Genomic DNA, 15,312 nt, shown 5'->3' on the forward strand with positions numbered 1-15,312 from the left:
AGAGGCGCCGGCTCCCGCAGCGGCTGCGGGCAGCTGCCGGCTCTGCCGGAACGGGCAGCGGCCGCCGCCGCCGCCCCAGGCCCTTCCCCGGCCTCTCCTGGCAGCGGGGAGCGGCAGCCGCTCCGCCGTGGGCGCTGGGCGCGTTCTCCGGCAGCTGCTGAACTTCTGGAGCTGTCCCAAGTGCCGCGGTCGGGGCGGGGGGACTCCTGTCCGGAGGAAGCCTTTCGCAGGTTCTTTGACTCTCTCTTGCAACAACAGTGTTACGAAACCGGGCGTGTTACTTCGTCACGTTTCATCGTAACGCTGCTGCCGATAAATTAAAAAAAGCCAACCTGTAACACAAAACCTAGTGCGTGCAGTATTGTTCCTCGACGTTTGTTTGCCTGGGGTTTGTTTATCGTTGCTTCAAAAATCCTGCTTTCCCCCTTGCAGCACTGAGAATTTCCCATTAGTGGTGTAAAAGTGTTTTTATTTGTGGACTTTTGTATTCATATCCTCATTCACATTTTGCAGCTTCCTGAAGTATTCCCTAGTAGTTGCAGAGCAGGAGTTCCTTTCACCAGCAGAGTTGGCAGCTTCTGGTAGATAATTTGAACAGTTGGTGGTGTTCCCTGATGGGAAACGAGACAAAGTTTGTGCCACAGCCCCATTGCCTCACTTTCTCGTGTAGTTGCCCAGGAGTTGCTGCTGTTAAACACTACTATGAGGACAGAACAGCAGCACTTCAAAGTAAATTGTCAGAGTACTTTCTCTCTTTCCTTAGTAAATAACATAGGATTTGATTTTTTATCAAGGGTGCATTTCAAAAGAAGGCTGAAATTATGAGAAATAGAGTAAGATTGAATTTGGAGTACTGAAACAGTCACTAGGTTGACATATGAACATGCTGATGTACTTACTGCCTGTTACTGCCCATCTCTGCAAAGTTCACTGGTAACAACCATAGAAAACCCTGGTCCTGTGAAGGGTGTGCTGCTGTGTGTAAAAGAAATCCAGGACCTTTAGTGTGACTTCTAGGTTCTTCAAGTAACACATGTCAGAACATTTATGCTGGGTTTGACCCAGTTCACTTGTACTGGAACTTTCATTCTAGGTATTGTTTGTATATACCTGCAATATTTTCTTCAAACATTAGTTTTGTGGTGATATGAGGATCCATCAGATAGTTACGAAGAATCGTAGGTATATAAGATATTGGCATAGCAATCAATTCTGACCTTAGTTACCTTACTTGTAACTAATTTCTGTATGTAGTTCACAATGTTAATTGCTCTGTAAGTATCGTCAAAAGCCAGGTCTGTTTTGTTAAAACTGTTTTTTTCTTTTGTTTAAAAAAAAAGGCCTCCCATCCTGGTATGTCTCGATGTCAAGTGCAGAAGGATGGCATTTTCCATGCTGATTCCTTTCTTCTTTATGTGCCGGAATGACAGCTTTTGATTACAAAATCATGATTCAGAATTGAGTGTAAAATGAGTGGTTGGGGCAGAGGTTAATGATTAAAATGTTTGTGATTCATCTGTAAGCACATTCATTGGCTAAAGCTCTCAAAAAGTAGTGTTAAATGAAATTGTGAAATACAGCAAGTGAAAACTACAAAGTCCAGAGAATGCTGAAAAATTCTTTAATAATTAGCAGTTGTCTATTCCTTGACACTTGGAGAGAAATGCTTTTAAAATAGTTTGGGTCATGACGTGAGTTTTCCCTTGATACCTGAAGAAATGTAGAACCAATTTGGTCATTAGTTTACAACAACAATTATCGGCTAACAATTCTTTCTTCCTAGATTTTTACTTTTTACTTGTTTTTCATTGTAGGAAATATGGGAACTTCTTCCAGTTTGTACAGGTGGTGTAACTTGGTGGCCAGTGAAGCAGTGCAAGGTGTTTCTGCCACAAAATAGATTTGTGACTTGTAGACAACAGTCTTCACCTCGCTCTTCCTTTCCTGCTTTTATTTCCTCCTTCTCTCCCTCTCACACACTCTTTCTCTTGCTCCCTCTCTGGTGTCTTGTTCATTCTCTTTCTTGTGCTCTTGCGCTCTTTCCCTCTCTCACGTTTCTCTCCCACCTCCCCCTCTCCTGCTTTTGCTTCTCCCTCTCCTACTTTTGCCCCTCCCCCCCCTTCCCTTCCCCCCCCCTTCCCTTTCCCCCCCTCTCATTTTTGCTCTCTTGCTCTCCCTCTCTTGCTTTCTTCACACACAACCCCCCCCCAAAAAAAAAAAAAATCTTGTTCTCTCTTACTTTATCACTCATTCTTTCTCTTTTTTCAGGAAGGATACAGTTTCTGTTCACTTAGCTTTTAATTCTGCATGGTTTGTCAGCACTTCCAAAGTTAATTTGCCCTGCACACTCATACTGCTGATGTTACCAAATTAACCAGGTTCCAGTACTATGCAGATGGCATTAACTGCAGGGGCACATTAGGTAGCCTTTAGGAAATGTGCATCTCATAGGTTGAGGAATTGTCTATGAAAATTATAAAATCCAGAAATGTTTTGGATATCAGGTAATGCTCTTTCTGGGGTTTCTTTATGACTAAAAACTTTTCACGTGATTCCCATGGCTAATTGAATGCCAGCATTGGCTGTAGTTTTACAAATGCTGGAAAAGCAAGAAATGAATGTAGTTTTTTCTAGTTAATACTACTCAGTGCCTATCTAACAAAATGTTTACGATTCTTTTCTGACTCTAGTAAGATGTAGATTTCCAAATCTCTGAGTTTTTTTTATGAGGTATCTGTATTCTTTGGCTCAAGAGCCATATCTAATGTGGCAGAACAACTGAAATGTGTCATCCCAGAGTGTTTGTAATAGTCCACTATTGTCTGGATCAATTGTTCTAGTAGCCATCTCCTTCTGCACCCTGTAGCTCCCTTCATCACATGCCCTGAAGGGCATCCATGGTCTGATGAAAATTTTACTGTCACTTGCTATGTGATCCTTATTTGTTGTGGTGTGGCATAATTTTGCACAATTGTCATGTGGTGAAGGATCGGGACCTTGGCCCTGCAGGCAATATGGAAGAGGCAATATAGCCTGCTCTTTATATTTTGCTCCACCACTGTTTTCCAGCCCAAACTTTCCTCTTTCTCTCAAGGGGTATTTGCACTGCATACTGATTATAGACCTGTGCCTAGACTTGAATCTCCACTTACCAGCTGTGTGTAAACTTGTGGTCCCATGTGAGGGTGAGGTAAGCTTCAGGCCACGTGTCTGTCATCCTGTGTCTCCCTCTCTGGTGATGTTCTTCACTGATTCCAATCTAGTTAAATCTTGGAAAAACTTCATGTTCTGTTCTCATCTTCCCTATTATCAGTGCAGTTACTATGTGTTGATTGAACTAGGTATTTAATGCTGAGAACACAAGTAGATAATGGTTATCACATATCCTGCAGTTTGTGCTATGTGCGAACATAGGAAGTTCAATGTAGTTCAATGGGAGCTCAAGTTTTTCACTTTTTTTTCTCATCTGTATAATGGTGGTTTCTGTTCCTCATGGTTACTGTATGCACCGACCTAGTGTTTTTCCTGTAGGCTCCTGATTGAACCACAGCCTTTATGAAACCTTATCTTACAGGAAAGGCCAAGAGTTTCATTATGCCTCATGTTAATGTTTATTTACTTATTGAATGAGAAGTTATCAATCAGAATTGTCTTCTTGAGAGTAATTTTTTAATATCTGTGGGAAAGTGAAGCTGTAGTTTGATCACTTTATGACTTCTAGTAGTGTATCAAAGATGATGTGGTTATCTAAAAGATGGTAAAAGTGTTGTAAAATACTGACACAGTACAGAGTCACTTTGCTAATTCATGAAGTTTGTTATGATAGTATTGTTCTGCTAGGCTTTATGCTCAATAAGGCAGTCTGTCCTCATCGTTCTGGGTTTATGCTGGGTAGGGTCTACATTGGGTGTATCCCCACAGCCAGCATAATGTGTGTAAAGGCAACATAAACTTCTTATCATGGTTAATTCAATAGAAATACAATTGTTTGCCTATGCCTGGTTTGGATCAGTTCTATGTCACTTCACAATTTATACAGAAATCTAATACTAATGAATGGGCTGAATGGAATTAAGCAACTCCTATTCTCAGTAATGAAGATAATTTGATTTCAAGTTTCTTGCACAGAGGAGCAAACATACTACTTCAGAATTTTTGCCTTCCTTTTTGTTTGGCAGGCTGAAAGTCTTAACCAGCTACTTTCTAGTGGTTGCAGTACCCAAAAATATGTTTAATTATATCTTTGATTGTCCTAGGCATTGATTTCTGGCAAGATCACTTCTGTCCAGCCAGTGTACTTACTTCCTGGGTTTTTTTAACTATTAGTAATGTGTTAGAAATCCCTGTTGCAGAAGGACGCAATGATAAAAGAGATATCCATAACAAATTACTTGAGCTTATAACTCTGTATAGTACAAAATATAGAAGATAAAATTAGTTGTGATAAGTCTGTTTTTAATTTTCCTGCTTTCTTAGTGTATGTGTATCCAGGTTGGATTGAAAGTCTGTGGAGTGGTTATGTGTGACCGATAACAGAAAGTTGATCTTACATATTTTTTCTTTGAAATGAAACTGACTAGACAATCAGTTGGCTTCAGCTGAGAAAAATGAGTATATTGGGAGAAAAAATATGAGTGGGTGACAGCGTCCATCAAAATAGCCATGGAGAGGCATTGCTGATAGCCTACACAGTTTGGTTTTCCATGTATCTGTATTGTTTGAACTTTAATCATGCAGCCATGTGACTTCTACAATTTAAGGCAAATCTATTGCTCTGTAAATTCAGTGTTGTGAATGCTAGGAACAGGTCCCAGGTTTCATACTAACTGTGCAAGTCTCAGGACTTGGCAGGTTTTCTCTAAACTTATCTTTACCTACACGGAGCTTTGTTTGGGTGTGCTTAGCCGCAAACCCAGCATTTTTTCCTAATGACCAGGTGGCTACTGCTTAATTAGTTTCACTTTGTCTTGTCTTTGTGTAATTGTGTGGTATAATCATATTTCTTTCTACAGATCATTGTCGCAAGTAGTTACTCTGTGTATGATGATGTATTTGTGACCCTCAGAAAATGGTGCAGTGCAGAGGGGCATCAGCCTGGTGTGATAGCAGAGACCTTGCAAGTGGGGACACAGGATGCAGGGAGGAGGAGCAGGAGGGGAGGCTGAACAGAGGAGGCTCGGGATGCCACTGGGGACCCCAGTGCTGTAAAGAGTCACCAGTGGTCAGTAGAGAAGGGCAGGCTGGGAGCTGGGCAAAACTGTTTTTTTGAATAACAAAGAGCTGAAAGAGCAATTCTCAAGCAGATGTAAAACACGCCATATAGAGCAAATTTGGATGTAAAATGGAGCTGCAGACCAATGAAGCAAGTGCAAGGTGTAACAGCATGTTGGAGAAAGAGCCCAGGTGGGGGTCCTCAGAGTGGGGAGGAGGAAGCCATCAGTATCATACTCCTGCTGAGACGCCCTGCTCCACCTCTGCCACCACAGTAAACTTCATGCTTCTCCCCAGACAGGACGTGGGACACTAATGGACAGCTCCCTGTAACACCCCCCCACAGCTGAAGCCAACAATCTTGGGCCTCAGAAGGGTGGTATGAAGGAAAGCCTGACAGCAGGAGAAGGTCTAGGTACTAGGAAGTGTGTGACAACTTTAAATGTATTATTATGAAGGTTTTCTGTAATAGTGTTATTTTCCTAATTTTCTTGCTTTCTCTGCCCATCTAAGCAGTGCCTCACCCACTAACAGACCCCTGCGATGGCTGAGAAAGGTTGAGGTGTATTGCATCGATGGTATACGTTTGCTTTCTAAATGACTTCTTTAATGTGTACCTTTTAAAGAGTTGTTTCGGGAAAACTGTGCGAAACCAATCTGTATGTTTTGTATATTGTTATACATTAATGAAACACTGCATTAAATACACATTCCTAAAGAATTCAGATCTAAAATAGGATAGCATATCCATGGATTTGAATGGGCTGGGTGAAAGTAGCTGGAAGGGACTGGTGAGCTCACACTAGATTGAATAGGTCTTTTGACCACCAGCAATCCTTAGTGCCATCCCCCAGGATATATCACTAGTAGCTCAGAGCCAGAGGCTGTTTACTTGCCCAGCCGTGGAAACATAAATGTAGCTGGTTTGTTCTGTTGGTTTCAAATCATAATTCGGTTGGTACTGAAGCAGAGTTCAACCAGTCTGTGATATTCCTAAATGGACTTTTTTAATTTAAACTGGAACAGCCCAAGATCATGTTAAGGTCTGCTTCACCTTCATGAGTATCTTTTCATAATTCAGTACTTCCTGTCTGTTTCCACAGAATTCTTGCAAAACTATTGCTATGTTTAGGTAAATAAACTTGGCAATTTCTTTGGTTTTTTTTAACCCCCAGGCGTAGTGAGCAGTTTTAATAGAGGTTTCATCCTAAAACTCTTTGTGTACATCAGGGGTCCTCAAACTACGGCCCATGGGCCAGATACGGCCCCCCAGGGTCCTCAGTCCGGCCCTTTGTATTTACAGACCCCCCCCGCCGGGGGTTGGGGGGGGAAACCAAGCAGCCGCAGATGACTGCCTGCCACTTCATCCATGCGCCGGCCCCCTGGTTAAAAAGTTTGAGGACCCCTGGTGTACATCTAGCCAGAGAAGATTTTCTGTGGGTTGTCATAAAACTCATGGAAGCACTGCTGATCTAACTCTTCTCATTGCTTCTCCCTTTCTTTTTCCCTTAAGAGAACAGCTTCTGAGCTAATATATGTTTAAATTGACAATGAAAGTTACTAGGAGGCTGAAAATTCTTTCTTTGTCTTCTTGTGAACAAGAAGAGTCAATTACTTCTGCAAAGGTTATAAGGAGGTATTGTGGATGTTTTCTTAACCTTGTGTATCAGAGATATGTTTGCTTTCTTCCCAGCTCTTCCAGTGTCCCGAAGAGTGGAGACAACCTGAACAGAAAGGGAGAGGTCATCGTAATTGCCTCTTAGACAGGAGACCCACCGTTTCCTCGCCTGTGAGCCTTTCCAAGAGAACCAGTTATTTTGACAAGAAGATAAAATTCTGGGATATTGTCTAATCTGCTTTTAGGTCCAGGGCATTTCAAATCTAGAGATCTGGAGGCTAATAGCTTGCTTTTCATTGCATTCTAACAGAATACAAAGAGAGAGAGAGTAAACACCTATGGAAAGGTGACTACTTAAGCTAACACTACAAATGAAAAGTTGTTTGTGAAATTACTCTGCAGGAAGTGAAGTGGACTCTTCACTCAAGTAGGCTCTTTGGATCGTGCGTCATCTTACCTAGGACTGACCGTTGCAAGTCCAGTAATGTCAGTTAAGGCTGAGGGACAGTGACTGCTAGGATGTAATATAGTTATGTTACCATTAGTAGTAGAATGGATGCTATTCTGCACAGTAAAAAGTGAGGAGATGCTTTTTTTTTTTTTTTTTTTTAACCTTCCTTGAAAAAAGCATTAAGTGAGGGAGACAGAAATGCATTTGTTTAATCAACTGTTAAATGAACTCAGGACAATTCCTTTTCCCGTGGAGCGATACAAGTGTGCTGTAAGAAAAGTAGTGTATGCTTATATGAAAATGTAATCTATTGAAAATGTATACTTTCTAAAAATTAAAAATTATTTTGCATGGGTAGCAAAGTTTTGTGTTGAATGCTTAATTTCACAACCCAGGAATCTTTGCATGCATTTAAATGTAATCTAAAGATGAAGAAAAACATAAAACCTTAACAGCCAGAGAGATTCTGACAAATTAATCTGAAGTAAACCACATTTTTATCATTAAGGATTTCTGAGCTGTTGAAAGCAATGTATAAATAGATTTTTCCAGTCATAGGAACACAGTTGGTTTTGGTTCTGAAGGTGTTTTTGTTTGTTTTTTTGAAACTAGAGAAATAGATTTTAAACTATTCAGTTCTATAGTTACTGTAGTCTGTCCTTCAGTGCCAGAATTCTGTCATTTGCAAGGGGGAATTGAATTTACTTCTTAGCATTTGGGTTTAACAAAGGGTTAAATTTAAAACAAAAAAATTACAAAGCAGGAAGTTCAGATACTGATCGTTAAAGTAAAGCCAAATTTGAAGCAAAGTCTATGTGAACAAGGCAAGTAAATGTTAGTTTTTAACATAGGTCAGTCTTTGTCAACATACATATAATGCATAGAGTATATGAGATCATACAAAGCAACATAGACTGTAACAATTTCTGCTTAGCTACCACTGCTAACTAGGTCAGAGAAACCTGAAGTATCTGATTTGTACATACGAGATGTTTTTACATTAAATGAAGTACAAAAGACTTGACATTAGGAAACATTTCTTTACCAAGAGGGTGGTCAAACACTGGGACAGCCTTCCTAGAGAGGTAGTTGGTGCCCCAAGCCTGTCCCAGTGTTGAAGAGGCAATGCCCATGCTTTAACATTTTGTCAACCCTGTAATGGTCAGGCAGTTGGACTAGAAGTCCACTGTAGGTTCTGTCCAACTGAACTATTCTATTCTATTCTAAAACATTTTTTTCAAGCAAAGCACTGAGCAGAAACTGTTATTTTGACAGATCTTTATGAAGTTGATGAAACTGTGTGGACAAAATGATTCTGCAAGGCATAGCTAAATATCTTTTACCTTTTCTTGTTTACTGATTACTTTCTATCCCCTGGGGAATTTGCTCTCATTTTACAGAAAAATAAATCTTTATCCCAACATTTTTAATCTGTCTTGTGCTTTCCAGTTTAGACTAAGTAGGCGTTATTGTCATGGTTCCTATTTGTTTTTTTGTTTTTTTCCCTGAGTCATCTTATGCTATTGCAACCATTTTGGAAGGTCCACTCTGGAATGGGCAGGTGCAGAATGAATTCCTTCAGGATTTGTGCTGGTAGAATAATGCTTTCTGCACAGATGTTCCTAGACTTCTTTGCAGTAGGTATTTGATGTGTGTGTTTCTACTGGTAAAAGCATGTGTCTCCTTTTTTTTTTTTTTTCTTCTTCCTCATAATTGATATCAATTCCTTCTCTTTTTGCATTCTTTATCTGAAAGGCTTAATGAGCATAGAAAAAGTATAGTCACCATATTTAGTCAAAATTGATATTGATTAGGAGGAAGAAACAGAAGTTTCAGGTATTTCTGGTTTCTGAGTTTGTGAGCTTTCCTAGAACTGATTCCTGAGACAAAAATAGGGTACTACTGAAAAGAATGCTTTTCTCAGGAAAAAGGGAAAGAAGTACACCTGGTATCACTCAGCCTGTGCAGGAAGTGCCATTGGCTATTACAGGGATAAAGACTACATGAAGTTCCAGGAATGCATCCAGTTTCTCCTTTTGCTTTTAACATTTCTGTTGGTTGTAGACTGTCCTGTACTTATGTGCCATGCAGTCTGCATATATTTAAAGGACCAGTTTGTTTGTGTTCCTCCTGAAATGAAGATGCACATATGAAATTGGGCAGCCTTTTGAGCTGTTAGGTGATTTAGTGGACCGATCTAACTTTTTTTTTTTTTTTCCTGTTGGCACTAGTCTTTAAGTTCCTTCCAAAACTGGCTGCATTGGTTGAACAGCTTGTTAAGTTCTTATGTTACTATTTTGGTTGGTTATTAATGATTTGGAATATCAGGCATGTCTGCAAACTTTGCTGAAAACGTTGTTTATTTATGGTAAAATGCATGAAGAGTCAAACTGAGGATATTACAAGCTGTATTAGTTCAAAACTGTGAATGAATACTTACTGACCTGAATTACACTGTTAAACTTTGGTATCTCAATCCTTACAATCCTTTGGGGGATACTTTCTATGTAGAAATGTTCCCAAGCAGCTGATAGCTGGTGACCAGGAACATTTTCAGGAAGTATTACAGATTCTTACTTTGTTCTTACACTGTTCCCATGGTGGCTCCTTTGTGCCACTGCTGGAGTAAGAGTATCGGGACAGACTGAGCTTTATAATACCCAGTATAGCCAGTCTTTATGTTCTTATGTATATGGGAAAATAGAGGAAGAAAACTTAAAGGAACAAAATAAGAGTAGGAAATATTTAAAAAGCTCCAAGCACCTTAGCTTAGTATATGAGTCATTAAAATAGTTTAATCTTAATCTGCAGTCAAAAACATTAACATACCAATTATAAGGTCATTGTACAGTATTTATGCAGAGGAATTAAAATTGCTTGGGATTCTGATGGTGAGCATGGGAGGCCTATCCCAAAACTTAATGTACTATTTCTTTCCTATAACCCTAAATCTAGGGTTATATAGCAGTTCATTTTGGGATAACAAAACCAATTCTAGTTCCTGTGAATTAATGGCACATCTAGGTATGTATAATTAAAGAAGTATAGGAGGGAATTTTAATCTTGGATTGCAGATATTGCAGAATTTACAGTACTGTCTTTTAAAGCAGTTTGTAGTCATTGTCAAATACAGACTTGTAATCACTGATTTTCCTGGGTTTATTAATATTTCAATTTGTATTTCCATGTTTTTGGTTAAGATGGAATACAGTCTCTCTGAGTATAATTAAATGCATATATAAACATCCCACTTCTGAATGGATTAGAGAGGTTCTGAAGAAGTAGCATGTACAGACTTCAGTTCAGGTTCATTCACAAATACTAATTTTCATCCTACTGCCTACTTTGGCTAAAGTAAATAAAACATGCACCCCAAGTTCTTTTAAAACTATCTTTTGTTCATATTGATTGTTCTGAAACATGGAGTTGGCAGTACCTAAATTGGGAATGCAGTATCTTTTCCTTGTTGAAGTCTGAGTAGACCACTTAGAGCGCCTGTATTGAACTACATGTTAATGCACTTTTCAGCACTGTTCAGTAGCACAAAAATGTGATTTCGATCTGCGTGAGACTAAGGAGTTTGAATATACTGTACTAATTATTAAAAATAATAAGCTGTAAGGGATGTAAACTGATTATGTAATCCTTCCTCTTGCTTCAGGTAGCATCAAAGGACTTACTAGGAGTTGTAGCTACCTAACAAGTTCTTAAAGACCCTCAGTGGAGATTTTATATCATATCTGTCCACGTTTACAATGAAAGATAGTAAACCAAAATAATAAAGTTCAACTTCTGCACCTGCAGTGCAGAAGGTTCAATTTAGGGTTAAACCTGTTTCTACTTGCTGTCTACAGGAAGATCAGCTTCAGCTTGCAGCAGTGTTTGCCTCATAGATATATTCCATAGATTTCTGATTACTTCTGCTTCTGCTGCACTCTGGTGGCTACATGTCTGTCTTAGATTGCAAGAAATTGGAGTACCCAAAACATTATTGCTTGACTTGAGTGTTTACCAGTATTATGAAGACCAGAGAATTACTCTAAAGTATCATTTTTCTTTATGTATTCCAGTATGCCGTATTCCCAAAGGCTCAAGATTCCTGACTTCGGTTCAATTTGTGATCTACTGTGATGCCTAGAACCATTTTTGACATAACTGTTGTATATCCAGCTATGCTGCATTTTTGCTGTTGATTAAGTTTAATACCGAAGTTTAATACTTAAACTACCTGTCTAAGTTTAATAGCTTTTTCTTCTCCCTGTTCAATGGCATCCTGTTTTCAGACCATTTTTCTAGTTCGTCAAGATAATATAATTTCTTTTATTATTTTATTTTAAATTTTTATTATTAAATGATAAAATGTTGGTAACTATTCTGACAATGGTTTTCTGCTCAATCCTGGTTATCTAGGCTTATTGTTAATTTGAGTTTCCTTATCTGTGTATGATTCTCAGTTGGCTGAAGTGTGGCTACAATATTGCATAACGAGATTAATTCTTACTATTATTCCTAGGTGTTTTGTAGATATATAGAAAACTCATAATTTTGGTGTATATCCTGTGTATGCTCTAGTTCTCTTTACTCATCTGTGACAGATGCTTACAGATATGTCCTGATGGTTCTGAGATCTCATAGCTATTCCTTTAAGTAAAGTCTGAAAGTTTTGGGTTCAACTAGCAAGTTAATCTCTGGTAGACATTTGTGTTTTAAAGATATTTCTACTCCTGATTTCTATTATATATTTAATGTGCTTGTCCTGTGTTCCTTTTCACTTCATAGTATTGGTGTATATGAGCCACAGTTTGCTCAAATCCAGAATGTATAATAAAATTAAATGTAAGATGACTCAAGGGTTAGTGCTGACTGAATAAATCTTACATATTAGGAGGGCAGAAAACTAAGCTGACTGATCAAAATTGTTGAAAATATATATGCTTTGGTATCTGATTTGTATCTTTCACCATTTTTTTATAAATAAGATTATTTTTCTCTTTTTTTTTTTAACAGAAATCTTTTGGACAGAGATACATTTTCTAAATCTGATCCAAGTGAGTATATAGCACTTTATTGTTTTTCTCATCATATATTGTAAATATGTAAACACTGGATTAAAAATTAGGTGGGTGATTTTCTTCAGTGTGAGGTTTACATTGTTTTTGTGACAATTATTTAAAATAACTAAGTTACACTTAAGTTACTCTAATAGTTTTTGTTATATGGACTGGAATTTTAAAGACTGTATTCAATATTGCTTCTCTGAGCTACATAGACTCTTATTTAGCAATCAGCTTACATTTCCCTGAAAACTCATAAACGTGGAAATGTATTTCTTTTTTTTTTTTTTGTAGTATCTGTTGTTCTAGATCTCTTTCAAAGTTAGTAAGCAAACTTCTAAATAAACTAGAAACACTTGTAACTAGAAACACTTGTTGCTGCTAGTGTCTACTAATCTCAGAGTCAAATGCTGAAAAATTAAGTAAATTTGTCTCTGGGAAACATGATCTTTACTCATCAAAAATAGTATAACTGGATCCCCAAAACCTCTCATGCCTATGGATTTCTGTATGATGGGACTTCTGATTTAAAATTTATGACTATTTTCCTGTATCAGACACTTTATAAAACTTCTATCGAGGAACTGAGACCACGAAAATTTTCCTTTTTTTCTGATAGTGTTTAATCAAATTACTTCTGTAGTGTTAATTGACTAGTCCTTAGATTATGGTATCTTGGGTCATGTTGTCTCCTCTACAACTCTCCATATCTTTGTCTATGAATTCACTTTTTTTTTTTTTAGCCTGGGCTTTTCTTCCTTAGAATACCATGTATTGTGCTTACTGACACTGGAAAAAAACTGAGACACATATACTTCTACCAAGTGTCTGGACATGTAACCGTGCCCTGATGGGATATACTTGAATGCTGAGTCATGTGACAGTATGAAACATTTGAGTACTTTTGTGAGAGTATGTTTGTCTGTTCTTAACCAGAAGTTTCTTAAGAGAGATTCCACAATAGACTTTTGATGGGAAAAGCTTTTACTTCCTAGGGAAAAAAGTTTTGCCTGAAGTTAGAAGTACCTTTGATATTCTTAACCTAACCATTTTTTTTTAAGGAGACATAGGAAATACCATGCCTCTGGTGTAGGTAGATCATGCAGAAGCAAAATTCAGAATTTTGCATGTTACTAAGTTTATTAGCCATTTAAAAACCAAACTCACTCGTCTAGGTTACGCAATTTTGAAGGGTGGTTCTGATAGACTGAATTCAGGGATCTCTTTATTAAATCCAGGCACCTTTCGACAAAAGTGGTGAGGTGTCTAGTTTTTAAGCTCAGGTATTATTAGGGACAAGTGCTTCAAGTTTTTATCAGATAGGGAATTGTATTGGGCATAAATTGCAGGGTTTGGGTAGCTGGGGACTGCAGGGTGATCTTTGTGGGAGGAGGCCACGAACCACCCTGTGGCTGTCACAGCTGGTTCAAGTTAGCTCTGAAAGCCATGTGAGTAATGACTGCCTGCCAGAACTTCTGCCAGACAGGGGAGCACGCAGTGCCCCTGCCCAGACATGTTTTAGAAAAACGTGGCAGCAGCTAGGAGCTAGAGACACAGCTGCCAAAGATACTGCCAGAGCCACACGTTGGAAAAATATGCTGTTGGAGATGCATTCTTGGAAGGAGACACTCCATGCAAAAGGCAGTACCTCTGATGGGTCTGTGGCTTGTGGGCAGCCCAAGCCAGGGCAGCTGTGCAAACCCAAGTGATCACGGCTGGTGGTAACCCATGCTGGGGAAGGGACACAAGTAAACAGAGTGGCAGGAAAACCTAAAGAAATTTTAATAGCTATCTTTAAAATATTTCTGAGAAGTAAACTGGTGGTATTTTTTATGGATTCAAAGTATATGGATTTTTTTTTTCCCAAGTATCGTAATCTTGCCTATCAATTCAAAACAAACTGCTTTCTAGTCTCTGAGTGGTAAAAAAAACACACTCAAATTGGTAGTGTGCTTTAGAGAGCTGGTCTCAAGTTGGCAGTACCCAGTTATGCTGCCAATCAGGCCTGTCTGTCACAGGTTAGCAGTACAAAACCATGGAATGCAGTAATGCTGTCCTTGGTAAAAAAGAGAAGGGGGAAACTGTTGGCGCTGGAAGTGCTCATACTGTATTTGCACTCAAGAAATTACCTGGCAAAGTATGGGTATTTGATTATGGGTGCTCTCCAAACAGTGTACCTTCAGTATTCTGCAGGGGGGGTTTATTAGACAATTTAGTTTGTTTGCTCATAGTGTCCTTCAGCTGAGCACAGTTACAGGCCCTACTGTAAAAGTGAATGGGGTAAAGATGTAGTATAAAAAGTGCTGTTCTTTTCTGTAGTTGGAAGTACAGCAGGGTAACGTTCCTCAGTGGCTCTTTGCTTGGACAAAGGCCATTCTTAGGCTGGCCTGTACACAGTAACTATCCTGTTAGCTAAAATGGTGGTATCAAACCCAGCATCATACCACTTTCACGAGATCCACTTTGAGACCTACTGAATTTGCAGCCATTAGCTCTCATACAAGATAGAACCATGTAGGGTCACTCTGTATCTTGAGGTCTCATTGGATTTGACTAGTGCAGTTCTAATATACTTTTCAAACTAATGCAGTTATCTAGGGATCATACCGATAGTGAAAATCTGATTTTATCCTCTTTGTCTTTTTCTCAGAGGGACACGCATGAATATAGTTGACTCCCATGTCAACATAAACAGCCTTCTCCTGAAATTAAAAAGGAACTTGTGATTTCTCTGGTTCTCTGAGGAGGTTTACTTAGCCTTTGTTGATACTGTAATTGCTTCTCAGCATTTATCCAATTCTGACCACTTTTCTGCCATCTAGAATATTGATGCCAAGAGGAAGCTGGCACTTTGCCTCCCTAGAGGCAAGTTACAGAAATAATGTAGAGATATTAGATATAGATGGAACAGACTTGGATAGCCCTTGTTCATGAAGTATTTTAAACAATACTGAAGTCTCTTACTGACAGTGCTTTCT

The 15,312-nt window shown here is 38.8% G+C and overlaps 1 protein-coding gene across 4 annotated transcripts in view; it reads left to right on the forward strand.

The window, feature by feature from the left end:
- The window catches only part of CPNE8 (copine 8), a 110,414-nt gene that overhangs the window by 1,082 nt on the left and 94,020 nt on the right, over nt 1-15,312 (forward strand). For all 4 annotated transcript variants that reach the window (XM_056340089.1, XM_056340093.1, XM_056340091.1 and 1 more), the window contains exon 2: nt 12,288-12,328. In XM_056340089.1, the coding sequence (XP_056196064.1) occupies nt 12,288-12,328 (41 nt within the window). The remainder of the gene's footprint in view (nt 1-12,287; nt 12,329-15,312) is intronic.

This window comes from Falco biarmicus, chromosome 5 (assembly GCF_023638135.1).
Source record: "Falco biarmicus isolate bFalBia1 chromosome 5, bFalBia1.pri, whole genome shotgun sequence".
Taxonomy (NCBI): domain Eukaryota; kingdom Metazoa; phylum Chordata; class Aves; order Falconiformes; family Falconidae; genus Falco; species Falco biarmicus.